Source organism: Formica exsecta, unplaced genomic scaffold, assembly GCF_003651465.1.
Source record: "Formica exsecta isolate Colony F162 unplaced genomic scaffold, ASM365146v1 scaffold29, whole genome shotgun sequence".
In the NCBI taxonomy this organism is placed as follows: domain Eukaryota; kingdom Metazoa; phylum Arthropoda; class Insecta; order Hymenoptera; family Formicidae; genus Formica; species Formica exsecta.
The window spans coordinates 230,977-254,508 of record NW_021850161.1 but is presented as its reverse complement, the minus strand read 5'-3'; the positions used below and the strand labels follow the sequence as shown (position 1 = coordinate 254,508).

Below are 23,532 nucleotides of genomic sequence, written 5' to 3'. Positions count from 1 at the left end.
AGTGTTAGCAGGAATGTCATTGATAACAATGTAACCGATAATAATAGTTTTCCTTGAATACACGTTCAGTGTTAGCAAGAATGTGCTAATATACTGTCACTGATCTTTGCAGAGTTTACACGTGGTACAACATGGTATCACTGGCGGCAAGACCCCCGCGGGGGTGTCGAGAAACAAATCAGAACGAGAGAGAAAGATTGGGCATCGAAGAGTTGGAGTGGGTGGTGAAATCACATATAAAAAGGTAAGTAAAAAATGTACCAGTGTAGCATACTTTTAATAGATGGTTTCTGTAGATTAAATTTTCCGCTTTATAATCAAAATTAAAGGGTATCATTAAGCGAAAGAATTAACAAGCTTATACTACTCTGCGCTATTATCCCGAATAGTACGAGCGAATTTTTTGATGTTGATAAACATCATGCTTACAAAAAAGAGAAATATGCTACTTTATCTAGCTATTGATGAGAGAGTGCTTATTATCCGTATGCATATTTAATAACTTAATCAAAGAAGACAGTTTATTACATGAGAGATCATACCTTCTTCATTAAATAGTTTGAGATATTACTGTGTTATAGTCACTACTATATTGCAAATATGATAGTTTTATGGACTTAAGAATAATAATAGTTGTGTAATATAAATATCGTTAATTTTAAATACGTTTTATTTATATTATATAGATTCAAACCACACAAATTATGGGATCTATTCAGTTGGGTATACAGCATGCTGTTGGTGGTCTTGCAAGTAAACCGGAACGCGATCTGTTAATGCAGGACTTTATGACGGTGGAGACAACGAATTTTCCCAGTGAAGGATCAAATCATACTCCAGCCCATCATTTCTCGGAGTTTAAATTTAAAAATTATGCACCCATTGCATTTCGTTATTTTAGAGATCTTTTTGGCATACAACCGGATGACTTTTTGGTGAGATAAGTCATTCTCTGCGATGTAATAAAATATAATGAAGTGTTTGCAAGTTGTATACTAACAACAAAATATATACATTTAGATGTCAATGTGTAGTGCTCCATTACGCGAATTATCAAATCCTGGCGCTAGTGGGAGTATCTTTTATCTAACGGATGATGATGAATTTATCATAAAGACTGTGCAGCATAAGGAAGGAGAATTTTTACAAACTCTTCTTCCAGGATATTATATGGTACGTTCCAAAAGAGAACGAATTTTTTAAATTACAATATAATTAGAATATATTTTTAATGCAAAAATTTTTTTAATAACCACTGCTGCTTCTTGTAGAATCTAAATCAGAATCCGAGAACACTATTGCCAAAGTTTTTTGGGTTGTATTGCTATCGGTGTAATAGCAAGAATGTTAGATTAGTGGCTATGAATAATCTTTTACCTTCGTTTGTAAAGTTGCATCAGAAATATGATTTGAAAGGATCTACATACAAGAGAAAGGTTTGTAATACTACAATAATATATTTATGTGTGAATATTGTAATATATATATATATGTGTGTGTGTGTTTGTGTGATATTATATACATATATTGTTTTAAATTGTAGGCATCGAAATCAGAACGTTCAAAGTCTTCACCGACATATAAAGATCTAGATTTTATGGAGCATCATCCAGAAGGCATCTTTTTAGAGGCCGATACATACGGTGCGTTAGTAAAAACTATTCAACGGGATTGTCGTGTATTAGAAAGTTTCAAAATTATGGATTATTCTTTACTTGTTGGAATCCATAATCTTGACCAGGCTGCAAAGGAAAAAACTGTAAATATTATATGATTTTTTTCATATCATATAAACATATCACGCAATATATATTTATCTATACATATTACGTTTATATTATAGCAAGAGCAAAGATTATCGGCAAGCGCTGATGAAGAAGTTGGTGAAGTGGGTGAAACTGATGGATTTATTCAATCTGAGAAGGAAAAAGATAGAGAAGATAGAATAGGCGCTGCCGCTTTGAACCGATCACGCAGTATAAATCGTCAAAGATTGGTTGCTCATAGCACGGCAATGGAAAGTATCCAAGCTGAGAGCGAACCGATAGATGAAGAAGATGACGTACCGTAAATATCATATTTGTACAATTTTATGAATATATCGAGATATGCTAGTTGATTGTAATAAAATTCCTGCCAGGAACGCGCGCGGTGAACGTCTTTTGTTATTCCTTGGTATTATCGATATTTTGCAAAGCTACAGATTGAAAAAGAAATTAGAACATACGTGGAAATCGATGATACATGATGGGGTAAGTCACATGTGTGTAATATGCGTGCGCGCGTACATATGCGTGTATTAACATATAAATTTCTCTCTTATAATCTAATTTTCTCTCACAATTCACCTTTCTTTTATTTATTTCAACATCTTACTGATATTGATATAGAAAGAACGTTTCTCGCTTTCTCAGGATACAGTGTCGGTTCATCGACCAGGATTTTATGCGCAACGCTTTCAGGATTTCATGGCCAAGACAGTATTTAAGAAAATACCATCACGTAAGTACCATCCGAATCAGCCTGTCCTAACAAGTTTGACTACAAGATTACACTCAGCAAAACTCACTAATATGTGAGCAAATTCACGCTTATTTACCTATTTACCGGTAGCCATTGTCTTCTGATCATGTTAACTTATCGCGTTATATTATACGTTATATACAAGTTGTATAACTGATAATCGACTTTTCTTATTGAAAGTATAAAGCAAAAAAAGAATAATATTAATGGTATCAGTATTGTGATTCTACTATATCGCAATGCTATCAAATTGTACCTTTTATTGATGCTTTTGGGACATATTTTAAACATTTAATGCAAGAGAAACGGGGGTGGGGGGGGGGAGGGAATAGAACAAAGATAGTTTATTATAAGTGAAGCTCAAAACTGGTACTTAGAATATATACACATAGTATGTTATCATTATATAAATAGTAAGATACTTATATTGTTACTTAAGAAGAGCATAATCCAATTTTCATAGAGCAGTAAGCCGTAAGCTAGAGACATATATTTTTCTTCTCATTACAATTCGCTAAAAAATCGCCCATTTAATTCGCTTATATAATTTTACAATTCTTTTGGCTGGCGCGTAATAAACTCGCGTTACTGTCGGAATAGCAGAGGAGAATCTAACAAAATATTAGGCTTCCACGAATATCTTAGTCGTAATTATTATCAGGGTTAACATAAGCGATTCTGGTTTTAATAACTCTTTATCTGATTATTTATATTTTAAGAGTGTTAAAAGCGCAGGTGTCAGCGACTCAATTTTGGCTGTACAGATTTTATCAATCACAGACAGATTTAGCCGTCCAGAAAGAAATATTTTAATGATTATAACAGCGTTATAAAATATTTGAGTGACTGCAGAGAATGCGACAAATACTATGCGGATATCCGAAAATTATCTAGACGCGTTTTGCATCAATATCATGGTTATATTTAAATTTTATTGATCTGCCCAGTGCCTTGCGTAGATTAACGAAGTATCGTGCAAATCAGAACTGTTGTAAAGTAAGAGATGACGCACTTTATCTATTCAACGAATGCGATATTTATCAATGGCATACAATCCGATCCAGAAGAGAATTTTTCGGATATCTGCATTCATTTAGAATCAATGCTATGAATAAGATATATTTTGGGTTTAACGAGTGTCAATTGATCATTTTTGGGTTTTGTTTTGGTGTAACTAATTGCTAACACAATACACATGTATGTATATTTTGTTATATATAATTTTTTTCCTTTTTTTGATAACTTTTTTTTTTTTTTTTTTTGCAAGTTTTACCTCATTGTGCATATGATATCATATTTTCCTTTGATGCACAATTTTATTTTGATATATTTATTAAAAAGAAACAAAAAAACTTACCGATCATTGGTGTCCACAGATATAGCTGAGTATTTTTCACATATATACATATATATATTGATATTGTTAATCTATCTTGTGACTTCCATCGGTATATTTTTACTTATATATTAGACTGCGAGCCATGTTTGAAAAGATCGATTGTTTTAACAAGATTTTCATTAAGAGTTGGATAAGCAAAAAAAAAGAAAGCTGATATTTAAAAATCCTTTTCTTTGCCAATAACTTCGTCTGGATCTAGTCCATAACATAATTTATTATATGTGCACTTGTTAGTGAGACGAATAATCGCAATCTAATTTTTATCTTTTTTTTGATTAATACTATCATGTGCCAAATGTTTATGAAAGTTCCTTCTTTAATATACAAGAATAAATCTTAATGACAAAAGTTCCTGTTTTATCGATGGGCCAAAGCTATCATTGATCTTTTCGTTCATCAGAGCATACTTGTAAAAAGAATAGTATAATAGAACGCACGAAATACGTTTGCGCATTCAATTAGCTTGGTCAACAATTTAAAAAACAAATAATTATTAAATTAATTATTTAATGAATTAACTTTAAAAAAAAATCAAAAGAAAAATGCCAAATATATATAGTTCTCTTTATAAAGGCTCTCTTTAGAGGTCTTTTATGGAGAGGTAGAGAGACGCTAATCAATTTTGTGCGATCTATATATTTATAAAAGAATCTCTGCGAAATATAATAATGTTGAACGCGCGCGTATATATTTTTTGAAATAATAGCAAATGTTAGGACCGCGTGGGTGTACAATTAATTCGAGAAAGAGAGTGCGAGAGTGTGAGAGCGAGAATAATCGGTAGAAGTAGATATTTTTTTTTAATTGCGAAAATATTCAGCTATCGACTGAACGTGGGCACCATTGTACATATTTATATATTTTGCAATAAACATTTTCGCTGTTTACAACTTCATTTCATTTATAAGCCCACCCGTACACAACTTATAACCTATTGCCGTACTACTACTACTACTACTCTACTACTACTACTACTATTACTATTACTACTAATACTGTCACTACCATTATTATTACTACTATTGCTATTATTACTAATACCGCTCTGGTCCCATGTACTATCATCATTATTGACATTATTCCACTTACTACGACATACATTCCCTCGTAGTCGTTATTCACTTTAAGTTTTTTGCACCATCAGCGCGTTACACTTTGTATATTGTCTTAATATTGTATCGTGCGATATGTGTTTGTTGTTTGTGTTACGTACGTTTGCGTTTTGTTAATCATCCATCACTTATATTTTATCTCATGCGAATAGAAACAGATTACAATTGACAGCCCAAAAACGCTCGAGGAAAAATTATGTAATTCTTTTGTTTTTTGGTTCTGTTACAATTTATCATGTTAAATGCAACGTTGAAGCAGCATCAACTTGTGTCGCATAAATCTTTGAATGCAACTGAGTTCAATTAAAAATCTGCTGAGATAATAGTTTGCGACAAAATCTACAATGATTGCCTGTCCGTACAGGGAAGAGAAGAAAGAGCTTAAAGTTGCTTTGTACTTCAAATTGATACGTTTGGAAACTAGGTGTACCCTGACTTTCTTTAATGTTTCTATCTATTCTCGGCAGTCCCTAATAATTTTATCATTTATTCAATAATCCGGTATATATAATCATATTATATACGGAGTTAGCTAAATGTTGATGTTTCTGTGTCCCGTGCACTTCTTTTCGTGTCAACCCCCAATGACCTGATCTGACCTGCTACTGATCGAAACTCGAAAATCGAATACCAAAAGTGGACCTGCCTGAGATTAAGGGGAATCACCGCAAATTCCGTAACCTCGTCACCAGCTATATAGGTAACTCTGTCTATGTGTGCGTCCAACTGTCCATTTTTGTACGAATGTATGTACGTTTGTTTTCATATAATTTTCCTGCCTGTATGCATCTTTTTACGAATGATCCATTTTTTCTTACTCTGTTCCGTGACTCTATAGCTGATTTATCTTGCCTCTTAATCCTATTTGATGCAATTTTGCATTCGCTGAAAAAAAAAAACTAGACTATAAAATGTCTATCAAGATTTTGTTGAAAGAATTTAACATTTGGATATAATATAATTGATTCAATTTGACTTTAAAAGAATTTGTACGTAAATGACGTGCGAAAATTCTTTGCATGCGCAACTCGAAGATACACTGTTAAATATATATACCAGAATATAATATATCTATTTTTACTTTTTGTTTTTTTTTTTTTGTATTTGTGCTTAATTATAAGATTGAAACGACTAGATTATATTTACATAGATTATAGTTGAGCATAATATTTTATGTTTGGTTCACTAACATGTTTGTACATACGATTTTTTCTTAAACCTGAATATTTTTATTAAATAAGAACTTTTTAAACGAATTTCAGCACAGCGGAATTATATATGCGAATAAATTTTTCTAATATTTTTGTGTGTATGTGTAAGTGTGCCACTCTTGTTTCTATTTCTGTCGCTTCTGCAACCGATGCCTGTGAGAATTGTACGCCTGATACGTGTACTTTATTTATCACTCTTCACACTTTACTGTTCCCTACTTTTCGACACACATTTCGCAACACACAGTCCAAGAATCGAATCTTTTTATAAGTCTAGATCATTCTTTCTAATACCCAAGGGACGATATTTACTACTAATCATGGATAATGAACTCTTCAGCGTTTACCTACTGCACTATATTTTGATATAGCATCTTGCAAAAAAAAATTAAAAAGATTTATGTGTTCACGTCTGTTTAGGACATGTTCACTAAGTTTCTTTACATATATCTACAACTCATTTACAATTCCGAATCTTTCCTGTCACATTCGATATCAAGCAGCAATTAGTTTAGCCTAGGCATACCCTATACTTCACGGCACAGATGATAGATTGATAGATAAACGTTTATATAACGAAATATTTATTTATTACATATGCATAAAATATATTTCTACAAACTCCAGCACAAATCTCATGTACGTACATACTTTTTTATGTGATTAATTACTTAGGCATGTGGATTAAGACGTAGTATACAGGTGACAATTGTAAAAATAGCTCTCGCTCGAAAGCGAGGTCCATAGATGTGCTTGATTATATCTTCACACATATTTATACGTATAATATATGTTAGAAATTATTCTATATTTACGATTAGTATAATTAATTAAAATATAAGAGCATTCACACATATATGATAGCGTTCGTTAACAGTAGAATAGTAATTGTAGCTCGAAGAAAGAACAACATTTATATACAATATAATCATGGCAAGTAGTGCTGTAGCGAGACTTACGTTTTATTTGGAGAAAAAATTTAGATATACTATCTAGGAATAGAAGATTATAGATGAAAGAAACTATTGTAACACAAGTTGATTTCTTTATTAGAATTAACGACTAAATAGAAAATTGGCTATAATGTAATAAACGCTTATTTAAAATATGCATATTTAAGAGAGACTGCAATATCTCAAGTCTGCAAAAAAGAAGAGAATTTTTATAAATATTTTTAGGACTTGTATATAGTAAATTATTTTCTTTAGTGAAAAAGATCAAAAAAGCATTTGCTATATACAATTATTATGTTAAAATTAAATAATTAATAGGATGATCTACTAACAATTAGGTCCATTCTGTAAATTGAAACAGTGCTAATGAAACGAGGTTAACATATACTTCGATCCTTGCTACGGTACTGATGTCAGCTTTTGTAGCATAATACGTTTGTGTCCTTTTAATAGATATACTTAACACGTGCAAATTTTAAAGCAGTTTTCAAAAATAACTTGATGTGCCAGTTTACACGCAGCTTTGTACAAGAAATTATGGCATCTCATATTTTATGTTACAGCCTTGAAGCATTCCCCGTCGAAGAGAAAAAGTATAAGCAGACCACTGAGGCCGCTGGAGGGTGATTTCGACTCGACCGGTGAGTTAGACATGTTTCAATTTAAACTATTTTCCAATATTCTGTTATTCCAAAGTTCTTTGCGCTTGTTTATGATATCACGCGAGAGAGAGATTTCGGTTTTCGGAACGTCATTAATAACGGATCGCATATGATTATTTCTATGTTTCTAAATATTATTCTATAATATTTAACAACTCCAAAACGCCGTTAACAACATGATAGCGAATCACGCGATTAAAGGATTAATTATATTTGAAAAATGTCTGATTCTCTCACCAACAATACGGCAAAAAATATATTAGCAGCGCAATTTAAAAGTTAGAAATCTGAATTCCGAAAATCGTGCCGAAGGCCTTCGATAAAACGTTTCTTCACGATTCTATTATTGGCTTTGCGCTGGATTTCACTATAGCCAGGCACAGCGATCAGTGCAATAAACTTAGTTGCGACATTCCCACGTTACCCGCTTCTAAAGCATTCACGACAGTACCGATATGTGAAGACGTCGAGAATTCTAGATGAAGTCCCGTCTAATCCTATCTACTCCATCATCCCTCATTCTCTCATTAAGTTGTCTTCTTACGGATATCCCATTATTCGAATACAAAACGTATGTACATCTAAAATTTCTAATGCTCTAATTATTTAGTAAATTTTAATACATAGTATAAAGATGCACGTTTTGTAACAAAAATATTTTCATTTCTTACATTAGTAGCCGGAGAAAGTTTAAATAATTTTACCATCGATAAGATATACATAGATCTATACGTATATCTCAGCACTCAAGTTATAGTCAACAATGAACGATGGTAAAATTAATGTAAATAGTAAATACAGAATTATATATATTATACAATTACAATTCATATTATACAATCAATATATATATCCAATTACAATTTATATTTTATTAAAATTATATATTTCACCTGGCAAAAAAATTATATTTCACCTAGCAAAATAATTTCACTAATTCACGAGTTTCTGCACTTCGTACCTCGTCATTTTATCTATCCTCGTATCCCCGTAATTAATCCCTTCACCAATGCAATCGTCCTATGCAGCTTTATATCGTGAATGTCAGTAAAATGTTTAATTTCTCCCTGTTACACAAACGTCCTTTGCTCGAATCCTGGTTCTGCCTCGAGACTCCTTTGGTCAACGAGATGACAGAGAAACTGCAACCGCGCGATTTCGGCAGGGTACGCTTTTATCGTGCTTCGCCTACGCTGCGAATGAAAAAACGCTTGAGAGAACGCAGCAAACGCCAAACTTTACAATAAAGCAGGGTTTGAATTATTATCATATTATCAACGATGGAATCGTGATTTCGATGCTACAGATACGCGAAAATAATTTCAATATTTATCCTGGAAAAGAGATTAATACTTTTGCGCATCTGCAGCATCAATAATACTCTCTCTCTCTCTCTCTCTCTCTCTTTCTGACATTATAACGATTTCGAACCCTACGGTAAAGAGATTTTGTGATACCGAAAACGAGATCTCGTGCTTGGAACGCGCTTTTGGCATTGAATGGCTTTCGCGTTTGGACACCCTCGAAATCCGTGGTGAGTTTCTCTGTCCAATTAAGAGCCGGTCACATGACAAGTACGGTAATGGTACATGGTGTTATATGGTGGTTTAGCGGTGGCGGCAACTGGAGGTTCGGCAATGCATGCTACATCACCTACGAAGGCCGGTGAGTCTCATTTACTTTAATGTATAATTGTACATTGCTATGCGAAACTATTTTCAAAATTGCATCGCGCGATATCGCGAAAATGTATCCTGTTATCTTTCGGAACAGACGCTCAAAGAACATGACGCGTGTGTTTTATTCAAAAAGTAAAAACAGAAGACTGTGATAAATTTTTAATCTTAAGGAGCATGTATAAATTTTTTTTGCTATGTTACGATGAATCTGAAACTATAGTTAAAGTTTTAATAAATTAAATAATTAAATAATTCTTTTACTAACCAGCTCTGTACTATAACAACAAATTGTCAATCATATATCATTTATCGCAAATGAGTAATTTTTCGAGTGAACTGTGCAACGTAAATTTGAAAAAATTATAGGATGGTATGTGTTTTATATAATTATGCATTATTATATATATAATGATTGTAGCAAAAATATACTTCACATATTGCACTTGGTCATGTACTTTTCCCTTTTAATTACGAATATATATATATGTCCATATATTATAGTAAATTATAATATGTATTTACCAAATTGCACTATAAATATTCTCGTAAAGAGCTCGATCAGAAAAGAATCAACGTTGCACGATTCTCCGGATCATTCGACTTCTCTCATCCGGCTTCTCTGTTTTTCTCTGTTTGCCTGCCTCTCTCTATATATATTCCCATCCCGCGCCATCACGATGCTGCACACCGCGACTCCCTCGACCGTTGAACTCCCTCGGACGGCCACGAACGACCTCGAACGACCCCGAGTAGCAGTTAGCCTGCCCGACTCTGCGATCAGCGCGACGAACGCGGCGGTCACGAGTGGTTCGGTGCCGATCGCCACCTCGACCCCAGTTAATCCCGCCGCCGGTCCGCTGAGTCCGCCACCGTTGACCTTAGCCGCCGGTCAGGTCCCGCATCCGCACGAGCATCCGCCTGGGGCCGCTCCCACGGTCAAGGTCACGACTTACCCAGCCGTGCTGAAGGGTAGAAGCGCGGCAAGTCCGCCGAATCCGAACCTGGTGCCGTCCGGCAAGGTTCCGCCGCCGGTACCACCGCGGGGCACGGGCCCCTCGAGGACCGGCAGGTCCTCCGAGGAGTACCGGACGGCTGGCGGCGCCGCCTCGACGACGTCATCGGTGACTTCCAGCCGAGGTGATGAAGCAGCCATAATCACGAGATACCGCTTGCATGACAGTTCGTGCGACCTGCACCGCCCGCTCCCACCCGACCATTCCTCTACTTCTGCTACCACCGCTAAGACTGTGACCTCTACTATCACCGCTGCTACTTCTACTAAAACCGCGAACGCGTTGCATGCCCATACATCGACACTCGACACGTATCGCGTCATGCACCGCGGCAATTCCGGCCGAGAGACCAGAAGCAATGGTCGGCCGATAGATTGGTATATCCAGGACCTGGACGAGGAGTTTGTCAGCGTGGAGAAAGTTGATGATGTTTACTTTATCAAGACCAGTCCGCATCCTTTCAGGCCAGATAGAGGGATTTACCGATCCGACCGATGGAAAGAATTCGACGGAGCTGGAAATCGTACAGTTTTAAGGAAAGATAGAAAAAGGAGGGATAGCACCAAGACGGATCATCTAGCGAAGTTTACGTACTTTCTCAATCCAAATTCTCGAAGCGATTTGATGAATTACAAGATGTCGCGAAAAGACAAGAAGTACTCCGAGACATATTACGAGAGGATGAAGAGGAAGCAGAAGAATCTCGAGACCTCTGTCACGACTATCACGACGATGTCGTACAGTCATAAGTCAATGGAAGATACGAAAGCTATAGATGCATCATTTTATGCGAAGAATAAGTCTATTGAAGAATCGGTTAAGCAAAAACTCTCAAGATTCGCTAAAAAGGATAGCATATTGCTGCAAAAGATTCGAGAGAAATCTAGAAGAAAGAAACGACTCGCACCGAAACCGAAGAAACAAATCTCAGCAACTTTTAATAGAAGTTTGGACGAAAAGAAAACAAAGGAAAAAAAAGAGGATAAAAAATTGTTTTCAAAAATCGATTTTCAGGCGAATAAAAACGATCATTGTCAGGCTCAGGAGAAAAGTGATAAGAATGCCAGAAATTTTAAAGGCAAAAGAAGACAATCAGCAATCGGATGCGATACATCTTCTGAGATGAAAGATTGTTCTTCTAGTAAAAACAATCATTATCTTGATGACAAGAATATCTCTAAAACTATAAACGACGAACAAGGAAGTAAAAGAAATGGATTTAAAGGAATCCTCCCGAAAGGAAATCGCATTGAAAATGAAAACAAGGAGAAGATAGTCGGTGAACGAATTGGTAACTTTGATCGACAAACTAATGAGAGATTAAGAAAATACGAGGGTTCTTCAAAATTTGAACTAGCACTCAGTTCGAATAAAAATTATGATGAAAATTCTTTATTTCGTGGAAAACGATTTTCATACAAAGATGTTAGGAAGAATAATCCAAAAAATATGAATCGAGATGAATTGCAGAGCGTAACCAAGAGCGAGATGCTTATATCTTCCAATCTCGACAACATTAGAAATAGAAATAGCAACGTCAGGAAGTCTTCCGTTTCTGAGAAAGTAAAAAGTTTCGAAAATATCATAGCGAAAGGCAAAACGAGAAATGTTCAGCAAGAAGAACTATATTTGTATAATTTAAAGGAAGATGGAGTCAACACCATCAAGCAAAAATTTACACTGCCAACTAGTAAAACCCGATTAAATCAGGAAGAAGAAAAAATTGAGTTGAAAGCGGAAATACTAAATACTAAACACGAAAGATTTAAGTCGCTTTCGAGTGGCAACGATCTGTCATTTAACTCCCAAGAATTTGGAATGTTAAGACCGAATATCTCCTTTCTACATACTTATCGAAAGACACGATCGTTCACATAAAAATCTATTTCCTGGCTATTAATTTTAGAGTATTATGAAACTCTTGGCAATGTAAATAAAAAGAAGGCTACATCTTAAAAAAGGCATGATGACAGATGATTTAAAAAAAATTTGATAATATCAAGTTGATAACGATCCGCGATAAACGATAATATATCAGATTTGTTTGGAACTTGCAACTTTATACGGAAGAATTGTAGCCTTATAAGGAAAAACAATAGCTTCCATCTTCCTCCATTGGACGCTTATCAGACATAAAATATTTTTCCCTTACTATCACTGCAGCATGATAACGCAAGTATTATTATTTCCTGCATATCATCATTCGATCTCACATATTAAATTGTGATAACAATATTTTGATAGTTGTCAATGGTTGTCGAAGAAAATTATGAGTTGTGTTTATTAATAATTGTTTTATTACATTACTTATATTAATAGACATCGAGAGGAAAATAACCTGCGTTGACTAAAAGACAATTTTCCTCATCTCTTTTTCACGTCTGCTACATTTCAATGTCAGTCGATCTTAAGACATCGACGAGGTATCGTTTATATACAGTCTAAATCATTCTCTGTCCATAGTGCAAAACTATCATTGCGTAACTATGATTGATCAACGTTTGTAGTAATTTTTTAAAATTAGAAATTGCATGCGTAGAATTTTTCATGACCATCAATAAGTGAATAAACGCAATGTGTTATACACAAAATGAAATTTTGCTTACATTGTTACATTCTCATAATAATATATCTTTTTTTATCATTTTTATCATTTCTAGTTTTTGTGTGGTTCAGCATTTATTTATTTAACTAATTGTGTTTATTTACTTGTAGTTGTACTATGTATATCGACTCGAAGAATTTCGAAGGATTTACCTTTTGTATAAATTGTGCATTAATAATTTCTCAATTCTTTATCTCGATGATACATGTGATACATGTCTATGTATATCAATGCGTAAGAGGATGTTCATATGAGTACATTCGTGATAACGTATCAGAGGCGCATCATGTAAAACTCGATCTGTCCTACTTACCCTAGCTAAATAATTTGTTTGCTATTGCACTTGCATAGTATACACACATGGCTGGATACGTAGAGACACACGTAAATAGTATTATTTAATGAAAGTTTGAGATTGTTTCTTCTAATTTCGAAAATGGATGTTTTATATTTTGATTGCATCTTTATTATTAGAAATTTTTGTACATTTTCAGCATTTTTAAGAATGCAATAATCTCACGTAACTGTCGCAAAGTTGTGTAATAAATAATACAATTTTGTTGTGATATAAAATTCGATTTACGAAATTAATAATTTGCTAGCTTGCTTGTTGTCTCTAAAAGTGTTGAAAATGTAATTTTTTGCTCTGAATAATTTCTTTATTGCGTATAAAATTGCTTACAAACTTTGTATAGCTATTTTTCTTCTTGCAAATATTTATAGTTGTTTTTATCCTAAGCTTCATCAACCGTATATTATATGCGTAGATAGGCAGAAGGGTTAAGTTCTCGCGTAGATTTTTAGAGCAGATATCATTACTATTTTAAACTGGAACGATTGAATCACCTTAGATCGATGTATAAAATGATTCAATTTCTCCTGTCAATTCAACTTTTAAATCTTTACAAATGTACAGTAAAAATTGATGATTTTTCAATTACTCTATATTTCAACGGCGTAACAATTTTCTTATCATGATGATCAAATTGTTAACAGATACGAAAATTGATACGATGGTAAATATCGTATCATACAAAGTGTTTCTAAATTTTTCAACTTTTTTCGCAAATGCAAAAAGATACATCAGTATCTCAAGAAACTGCGATAAGAAATATGTTTCTTTCAAAACCGCTATTCGAAGTAAACCGTATTTTTTACGCCAAACATGTATCTTCGGTAATAGCATACATGTGAGTGTGATTCTGCGCTAAACGAATTCCTTATCCAACCTATTCTGCCGCGCCATTCCACCCTTGCTACTATTTTATTCGAAATGATAGGCGCGTGTCAATTAGAGCTAATTGTAGTACGCTTCTTGTAGGTGGCACCCTTCCTTCCACCTGTTCCACCCCGCCCCCGCCCTTTGACGACGCAGTCCGCTCGAACGACCAAACTCTGGCTTCCGGTGGTCATCTTCAACAAGGCGGCGCAACCATCCTCACGAGCAGCCTGAGCTCAGCTCATTCCAAGCAAAATAAGGTTGTTCATCATGTTACGCTCACCAAGACGTATCACGACACTGTGAGGTGAGTACTATCTTTTGTGACGCTAAACGTTGCTAATTTCAAACTACCTTCATCTTCAACCAGTAATCCAACCATGAAATCAAGAAAAAAAAATTAAGTGTTATATTTTATGTGTATATAACACTTATGTGAATTACAATAAAATTGAATGATAATCGCAGAATCTTTAGTAGTCATAATGTGAAAATAGCAACTTTTAAGAATAGGTGTTACTGATTGATGATCAGATGTGTAATTGATAAAATACATATGTATCGTCTTTATACTTTGTCTTGAACTTTTTTTTTGATATTAATGATATATTACTGATATTACTGATTATGAGATATACATATACATATATTTTACGCTTATCTTTGCACTTTGCACGCATCTAAACAAAGATTTTCTTTTGCTTTATCACTGCAACTTCAGGAAAAGGAAAATGTTAGTATTATTTGATTTTAATTTAATCACACACATTATTATACTCGTTCCTCGGTTACTAGGTATTAAATCTTGAACAAATTTATCCCAATAGCATATCGGACGTGCATTTGGAGAGCAGCGGTAGCGGTAGCGGCAGCGGCGGCAGGGAAACCAAATCATCGCTGAGCGTCGAGAGCGGGGGTAGCAGTCGCGGTGGCGGCTGTCTCACGTGGACCCCACCGGCCGGAAGCGCCGAAGGCTCGACGCCAACATGGACCGAGGGGACACCATCCTTCACCGAGAGCTCCAGCAGCGGCGACATAGGTAAGTTGCTGTACGCGCTCAACATCTACTATGGCTCCTGAAGAGTACTGCCACGAGGACCACAGCTACGTCTTCTTCTGCCGCTAGCTTCCTCCCCTCTTCTGCCTACTCGAAGCCTCTGACAAGGAAATTTGCGAGCTGATTCTCAGTCTGCTTTTCGATTGTTGATAGATTTTTTTTTATATGTTGACTTCTTGCGAGGAGTATTCGATTTTTTTCAGAATATATATATTTCATTCTGCCGATTTTGTACATTTAAAGTTTTCTTTTTATAGAATTTTTCTATGTTTGATTGATATTGATTGTATGATACAATAACATTGACGATCATATTGATGATGGATTTCTTTATATAACATTAATATAACAATTATACAGAATATCAATATAACAGAACTATTAAATACGAATATATTGAATATATTCAACAAACACTGTCATGAGAAGTTTTAATCCCTCAGAATATTAACATTATTTTTTAATTACGCTATGAAATGTGTACAGCGTATACATTACCATCATTAACTTTACAAATTCATGTGTCATAACGCAAACAGTTATCACATTCCAGTGCCAAATTAGCAAAAGACTTTTTTTAGTGTCGAAGAAAATTTTTTTTTTCATTGGAGTAACAGGATCTTTGTTTAACAGCGAAGTAAACAGAAAAAATATAAGATATGTGTTAATTAATACATATATATCAAAGATCAGAATAATATATTACATAAATTGAAATCAGTTCTGCCGATTTATTCTACATATTTTTATTAATTTTTACTACGATTTTTATTCATTATTATTATATTTTATTATTGTTACAATATTTTATTCACTGTTACACTATTTTTCAAAAGCGATGATTTTTTGAAATCACAGCGATATGATGTATCCAAATCAAATATCGAAATTATATACACATATAAACCATATGGAATGCGATAATCAAAAAGCAAAAACTTAGTGCATATAATTAATTACTGTTTAAATATGGTATATTATATTTCGAGAAAAAATCATTTCCATCTCGTTTGATTTTACATGAATAATATAATATATGTGTGTGGGTATTACTATTTATGACACAGAAGTGATTGCTATGAAAGCGATTACGTGCATTTTTCACAATTACAATTTTTTGACAGTCACTTTGCGTGCTAATTATCGATTATATTGATAAAAGTGACATCGGTTAAGTAGAAAGAACGATAACAACTCTATTCTTCGTAACTCAATATTTTTCTATCTAGCCTTACCTATAACTAAGTCAAAGGAAGCCTTGTTGAGATGCCCAAGATAACTTTACAACAAATGAGAGAAAGAGATAATAAAAAAGAAAATATGAAAAAAAGAAATACGAAACTTTACTTTCTCGTCACTCTTCATCAAATCCTGTCTATACACTGATTTTATTTTTCTATTTTTATCCGTATATGTTTTCCGAGCTTCGACGATTGCTTCGGATCGCTGGGCTACGAGATAAGTTTCGATCTTTCTTTTATCTATATCTTCTTTCACTATTGATTCACGCAAGCAATTAATTCACATGCTTTTTCTTATAACTAATTAACACAATTTATAGAATGCACGATATTCTCCACGTTTCGTGATTCGATTCGAAGATTGCGAAACCTTGAGAAAAGTACAGAAGCCCTAAAAAACCAATTTACATAAAACTATTTGAATAAAACATTTTTATACAGATGCTACGTGTATATATAATGTATGTTCTCATGTAACATTTCTTCGCTGCGATAAAAAAATATCTCAAGATTTCTTAATCTCGCAGTTGCCATCATTTTTTCGCCTTTTTCCAAATATAGAATTAGTTTGGAAATCACATTATCGCTCGGAATATTTTTATGTCTTTCGTTACGGACAATCTCTAAAAGGTCCAATATTATCTTTTGCACGATGACAATTAAGGATAATTTTAGGTTGTCCAACGACGCCGATCAAGGGTAATCAGCGTCAGGATGACAGTGGAAGGATCGCGGCCACCGTGGAAGAGGCATTAGCAAGTCTCACGACCGAAATGGTGAGTCCTTATTTATTTTATCGACCGATCGGACACAGAAGATACAGCTTAAGCAACAGAGAATCATGTTAATATCGTTATAAAAAATTACGTGCATTTGATATACATTGATAAAATGAACTACATAAAATTACAAAATCAACTCTTGAAATAAAAAATATTTATTTTGTAATAATTGCCATTCTTTTCGTATCTTTGTTATTTCAATAATTTTATTGCTTTATCGATGTAACCGTCATTATTATATTAATTGGAGCATAACTTGTTATTTATAAAAAAAATACCGCTTATTTAATTTATATTTTTATTGCTATAGACAAAATGAATGCTTTGTATAAGCGTAGTCGTAGTAATATTATCATGATTTGATTCGTTGCCGCCGCTGTATATTTCCGCAAACAGACGATTTATATGAGATGGTAAGTTCGCTATCGTCAGTGGCCGATTGATCGAATTATTCAAACGTGTTCTTGTCGAGTGTGACCACAGGGATTATCGTAACCGAAAGAAGATGGACGGTGACAAAAACCTAACGAACGGTAATCGCGCTGTCGGTGTCTTTAAGCCTGTTTAACGTCCCTTCGAATAACTGTCCTGGATTTTCCAGGAGGATTTGTGAAGCGACTAATCCTCGATCCGCATGGAGCGTCCCAAAAGAAGCCAAATATTATTATAAAATTTAAATAGTAGCACGTTTTTGAAAAATGATGACACTGTCGATACATTCTCGAGACGTTCATCGCTGAAACCGTTTGCGTGACAAACGCGTCGATGGTATTCTTCATTATGCTGCGACACGCACTTTATTGAAAAGTAAACAAACGTTTTATCACAAGGCACCGTCGACTGACGAAACACAAAAATATGCGCGCAAAGTATACACGTCAGCATGATTTACGTTACACGAATCGTTCTTCGCTTCTCGAAGAAATGGTATCGATTCAAATTGTGTTAGTTCAATTTAAAAACGTGCAATTGATTGCACTTGGCATTGCAATTCTAATATAATTGTTCTGATATAATATATTCTTAACGAAAGAAAGCATCGTAGAATTGCTTATAAATCAGGAAGGAAACAAAATATAACTCTCATAATCATCTATAATTAATCGATAGCCAGAATAATTTGAAAATATTCATCAATTCTGAGGGAGAGAGAGAGAGAGAGAGAAATAATTATGAGCTATTCTCTTGTTCAAACAGATCTTTCTTAGCTCATGAAATTCATTCTGACAGAAACGAATGGCCGCTTTGGAACGCTCCATGCAAGAGAGTCAGACTGTCTGAACGCTTTGTCTATTTTCCTGAATCAGGAGATACTGCAGCGCGAGTGAGAATGCACGACTATCGTCCTTCTCCACTAATCTTCGTCACTTCGTGTGCAACGTGCTGTGGGTGATCTGCACCGTCGTAGCGACGAATCTTCTGGAGTGAAAGTGAGAAAGAGAGAGAGAGAGAGAGAGAAAGAGAGAATGCGCGAGTGAGCATATGCGAAGGAGACATAGAATGATTATAGACAGCAAAGAGTACGCGGTTTAACCCTTGATTGATCGCGTTGGAATAAGTTGCTAGCTATGGCCAGTGTAATTTGCTTTTCAGGCTAATTTAATAATAGTAAATTCATTTAATTTTCATCGCTACTGGTATTGGTACTTTGTACTATTCTCCCCGCAAGAGATTATGCTTTATATGTTAAAATTCTTGTCTCTCTTCATTATTCTTCTCTTATTCCTGTCTTTTGTCATCATTATTATTGCTACTGGTTTTCCTTTCTCTATTCTCGCCGAGAAGATTTCTTGTTTTTCAGTTATTCTTACTTCTATATATATATATATACAATGTGATTCAGAAATACTTGTACAAACTTTGGAGGTGAGTTCTCCACACATAAACAAGAAAAAAATGTCATATATACACATGTTCGATAATGCCTGATTTATGAGTTATAATTGAAAGATTACAAAAACGACAAAAACTGACAGAATATATCTACAATGACACATGAACAATGTAATACATCAATTGTTCAATTGTTTATCTACTCATAATTCACAACAAATGCTCAAAATGTCCTCCACCTGCTTCAATGCACGCATGGACATGTCGGATCATAGACTGTTGCACTCTTTCAAAAATCCCATGACGGTTACGAATGGTTTCGCAGGCATCTACGATGCGTTGGTGAAGCGTCTCTTCATTTGCAATTTCAGTTGCATAAACTAAGACTTTTAAGTGTCCCCACACAGGTAAAAATCTAATGAATTTAGGTCAAGCTATAGTATTGAATTGAATGTAATCTTTCGATTATAACTTATAAATCAGGCATTACCGAACATATGTGTATATGACATTTTTTTCTTGTTTGTACAAGTTTGTACAAGTATTTCTGAATCACCCTGTATGTACACGCGCTCTCTACTTAATACCTTAGATATTAAGGTATTAAGGAGTTGCTATAAGTATCTCGTATTATTCGTCATGATAATTTGTACATTTATTCTTAAGAAATACTTAATCGCACGGCTACTTGAGGGTTAAAACGAAGGGTAGCACGAATAGTTTCATTGAGGATCGAGGCGAATATGCGATTTGTTCTGGATTAACATCTCAAGAATGATTTAATTTAAATGACGCGTTTATACTTCGCTATGAAACGTTGTTGTACTTAACGTAATTCAATCATTAACGAGCATTTTCGATATAAAGACATTCGTCTCGATCCACAACTTCTATTATTAATCCGATATCGACATGTATATCTGTATACATAAACAGAAGCGATTATCTCACTCGAGTGTGCTTCCCGCTATGATGAGGGAATACTTTCGATATCCTTATATGGGCATCTTAAATCTTTCTGGGTATAAAAAGAGAGTCAATATCATTGTGGTTACATATACTTAACAAGAACGTGATAATCGTCGGCCTACAGTACTCGATAACGCTTTTGACATTGCTGGAATCGACTTGGGAAGTGATTGGAATGCCATCTTTCCAATTTGAAGAGTTTTATCGAGAATCATCGCTTGTCCATAGATTTTCGAAAAAGACTGAGAATAGTGTAATTTCAATTATTTTTATTATATCGGCGTATAAATCTTTAATTAATATACGTCTACTTCATATTACTCTTTTGTTTATCAAGGAAAGTTATCAATGCCAAAAAAGAATTAAGTATTTTGTAAACTTTTAAAATTAGAAATTTATTTTGAAATATAGAAAAGTAAGAACACAAAAAGGCTGTTCTTCCGAAAGTGACCCATCGATTTAAAAATTGAGGTTTTGTATATATAAAGTAGAGGTTGAAAAGAGATCAAACTCAAAGTTTGAGCCACGGCAAATGTATTTTTTCGATTTTTATTATTATAAGTATAGTAATAATTCAATCCTGGGACATGGGTTAGGTTGGATTAGATATTTCTCGGGATGAGGGGACGCAGTGGGTTCCGCCTCTCCTCCCCGCACGGGGGGGCTCCACTTCTGAAAGATATAACCTAACCAAACCTATTTCTGATTTAAAACTAAAATCTGTTTTGGGTTAGGTCACATCTTCCTGAAGTGGAGTCCCCCGTACGGGTGGGGGTGGGGGGGGGGGCAGAACTCACTGCGTTTACACATACATTTTCCCAGCCACACAACAATTGTGGGGTGGACTTCGCTTCGCGTTGTAAAATACGCAGTGGGTTCCGCCCCTCCTCCGCTCACGCATTTGATTGTACGTAATTTGACACGTGAGCTTTTTGAAATATTATCGAAATTTTAGTATTAATATCAGAAAATTATTTGTTATTAATTAGTTGTATTTAATAAACTTTTTTTGTTAGTAACTTTGTATTCAAAAACGAGCAACGCTTAGAACCTTTTGGAGGATACTCAGGTCAATGACCTTGACAACATTTGTCAAGATCATTGATGTTTGAAGGGGCTGCTCTTATATAAATGTATGCGTGTTTGTTAATTTGTAAGATTTTAACATATGAAAAAAAAAATAACATGTAATTTGCCGTGGCCAAAATTATTTTTTTCCTGTTTTTGATTACTTTTTAAGTTCCTACAAGGACGATGCTCAATTCGATGGGTCACATTCGAAAGAATATCCCATACATATATTATAGACAGTATATTCTTAAGTAATACATGCTTTCAATTTTGTGGCACTCTCTTCTGGTTCCAGAGATATGCGATTTTGAAATATCATAATTTTCGCATTTTTGTATCATCTTTTCATATCCTACTTGCGTGTTTATATTTTTTTTGTTTACATTTGCTTGTTATTACGTTATTGTCAGTACACTTCTGGATTACTTCTTAGTTTCGCTAAGAATTTCTTCTTATTTACATTTATTGTCATTGTGTCACTGTTAGTATATATATGTAATTTTTTTCTTTAAGCGAAATTTTTTCTAATGCATAAAAGATAAAACTATCAGTAGATTAAACTGACAAGAATAAAAACCGAAGCTATTGAAGAAGTTACTACAATGTAATAGCGAAAGTGTAAGATTATACATATATTATAGATGATGACACATGATATATTCTGCTTTCCTGTTTGTTTTTGATTACTTTTTAAGTTCCTACAAGGACGATGCTCAATTCGATGAATATCACATTCGGAAGAATATCCGACAAAAAAGTACCAAAAGGTCTATCTAGATAAGACATATAAAATAAATGAAAGAAATAATCGTATGTGAAAATTATGTATCAAGAAGTAGAAAATAAGCGATTATACATTCCAAGGAGTCAAAAATTACGAAAAATGGCATTTTATTCACTTCGAGACGTTTTCACGCGTATCTACTATCCGCACATAATTCGTGGGTCTTTTTCCTAATCGAGTCGTCGCCGTCGATGAATTGATATCGTAAGTTTCACTAACACGTGAGAGAGGTCAATGCAATAAACATTGCCAATATTGAATTGATGCACGACGAGAAACGGAGCGATTGTAAATAAATAAAATATGCTTGCGCATAGTGTTTGGCTAGCAGAAGGCCCGCGCGATTCCTTTTTATTGCGATATGTAGTTAGTGTTATGTACATGTGTCTATATGTGTCTCACACGTTCTATCAATCTCTGTATGTATCTATATATACACATATATACACACACGCAGAAAAATGTGTACCGTGTATACATATTATAAATACAACGTGCGTGTGTACTTGCAAAGGAATCGTCTCGGGTTGTTTTTCCCGAATTCTGATGAGCTTTGGATAGTACCGTTTATATAAAATAGTTTGAAAAAACAAGAGAGAGAGAGAGAGAGAGAGAGAAACAAATATTTTTTATATACACAAACCCTGTCATGAATCTTTGATAAAGAATAGAAAAATTTTGTAATGAATTTGTATATTCCAATCGTAGCAATTGCAACGATATATTATGATCCTAATAGAAGAATTTAAAACAACATCTAACATTTTGTAAAATAGCATAATGTTTCTTTGTCTTTTTTCTCAAAAGCGTTTAACGTCAAATTTATTTCTGTATGATAATTTTAATTAGATGACACATGATATATTCTGCTAAGAGAGAAAAAACGAGAAGGAGAAATTAAATATAGAGAAAATTTCCAATGTTCCAAAAATGTCTATAGAGGTGTAGCGAATTCGCGACGTATGAAAGATTAAATCTGCAATAAAATACAGACTTGTTTGAAACTTTCTCACGATTTTTATCCGACGCTCATCAGAATCAGGTCATACATTCGGAAATATTGCCTTGCCGGTGCTGTATTATATATAATAATACGACGCGATGTGTAAGGACAATTGGCAAGGAAAGGAAGATAAATTTATAGTGCCGTGTACGTACAATACTTCGTAGTAGCAGAACATTCAGATGTGTAATCGCGTTGCTATAATAGTACGTGAGAGTTATCGCGAACGTTTTGAAAGGCCAAAATGTTGTTCAATTATACGTATTATTATTATAAAACGCTTCTGAACAGTCGATGTAACATATATGATTGGCGGTAAAATCTCACCGCATCTCGGTAATGGAATCCGCTTTAAAGAGAAATAAGCTCCGTCTCGATATCTTGTATTAACATATCTTTCATTTTGCACATTCCGT

At 34.3% G+C, this 23,532-nt stretch overlaps 1 protein-coding gene across 1 annotated transcript in view; it reads left to right on the top strand.

The window, feature by feature from the left end:
* Positions 1-23,532, top strand: part of LOC115237308 (phosphatidylinositol 4-phosphate 5-kinase type-1 alpha) — a 38,319-nt gene that overhangs the window by 9,681 nt on the left and 5,106 nt on the right. Inside the window, exons 3-18 of the mRNA XM_029810266.1 lie at positions 113-244; positions 687-935; positions 1,021-1,173; positions 1,272-1,436; positions 1,544-1,759; positions 1,844-2,067; positions 2,120-2,252; positions 2,415-2,502; positions 5,672-5,734; positions 7,762-7,839; positions 9,472-9,525; positions 10,293-10,676; positions 14,479-14,683; positions 15,098-15,109; positions 15,204-15,415; positions 17,350-17,450. Coding sequence (XP_029666126.1) covers positions 113-244; positions 687-935; positions 1,021-1,173; positions 1,272-1,436; positions 1,544-1,759; positions 1,844-2,067; positions 2,120-2,252; positions 2,415-2,502; positions 5,672-5,734; positions 7,762-7,839; positions 9,472-9,525; positions 10,293-10,676; positions 14,479-14,683; positions 15,098-15,109; positions 15,204-15,415; positions 17,350-17,450 — 2,469 coding nt within the window. The remainder of the gene's footprint in view (positions 1-112; positions 245-686; positions 936-1,020; positions 1,174-1,271; positions 1,437-1,543; positions 1,760-1,843; positions 2,068-2,119; positions 2,253-2,414; positions 2,503-5,671; positions 5,735-7,761; positions 7,840-9,471; positions 9,526-10,292; positions 10,677-14,478; positions 14,684-15,097; positions 15,110-15,203; positions 15,416-17,349; positions 17,451-23,532) is intronic.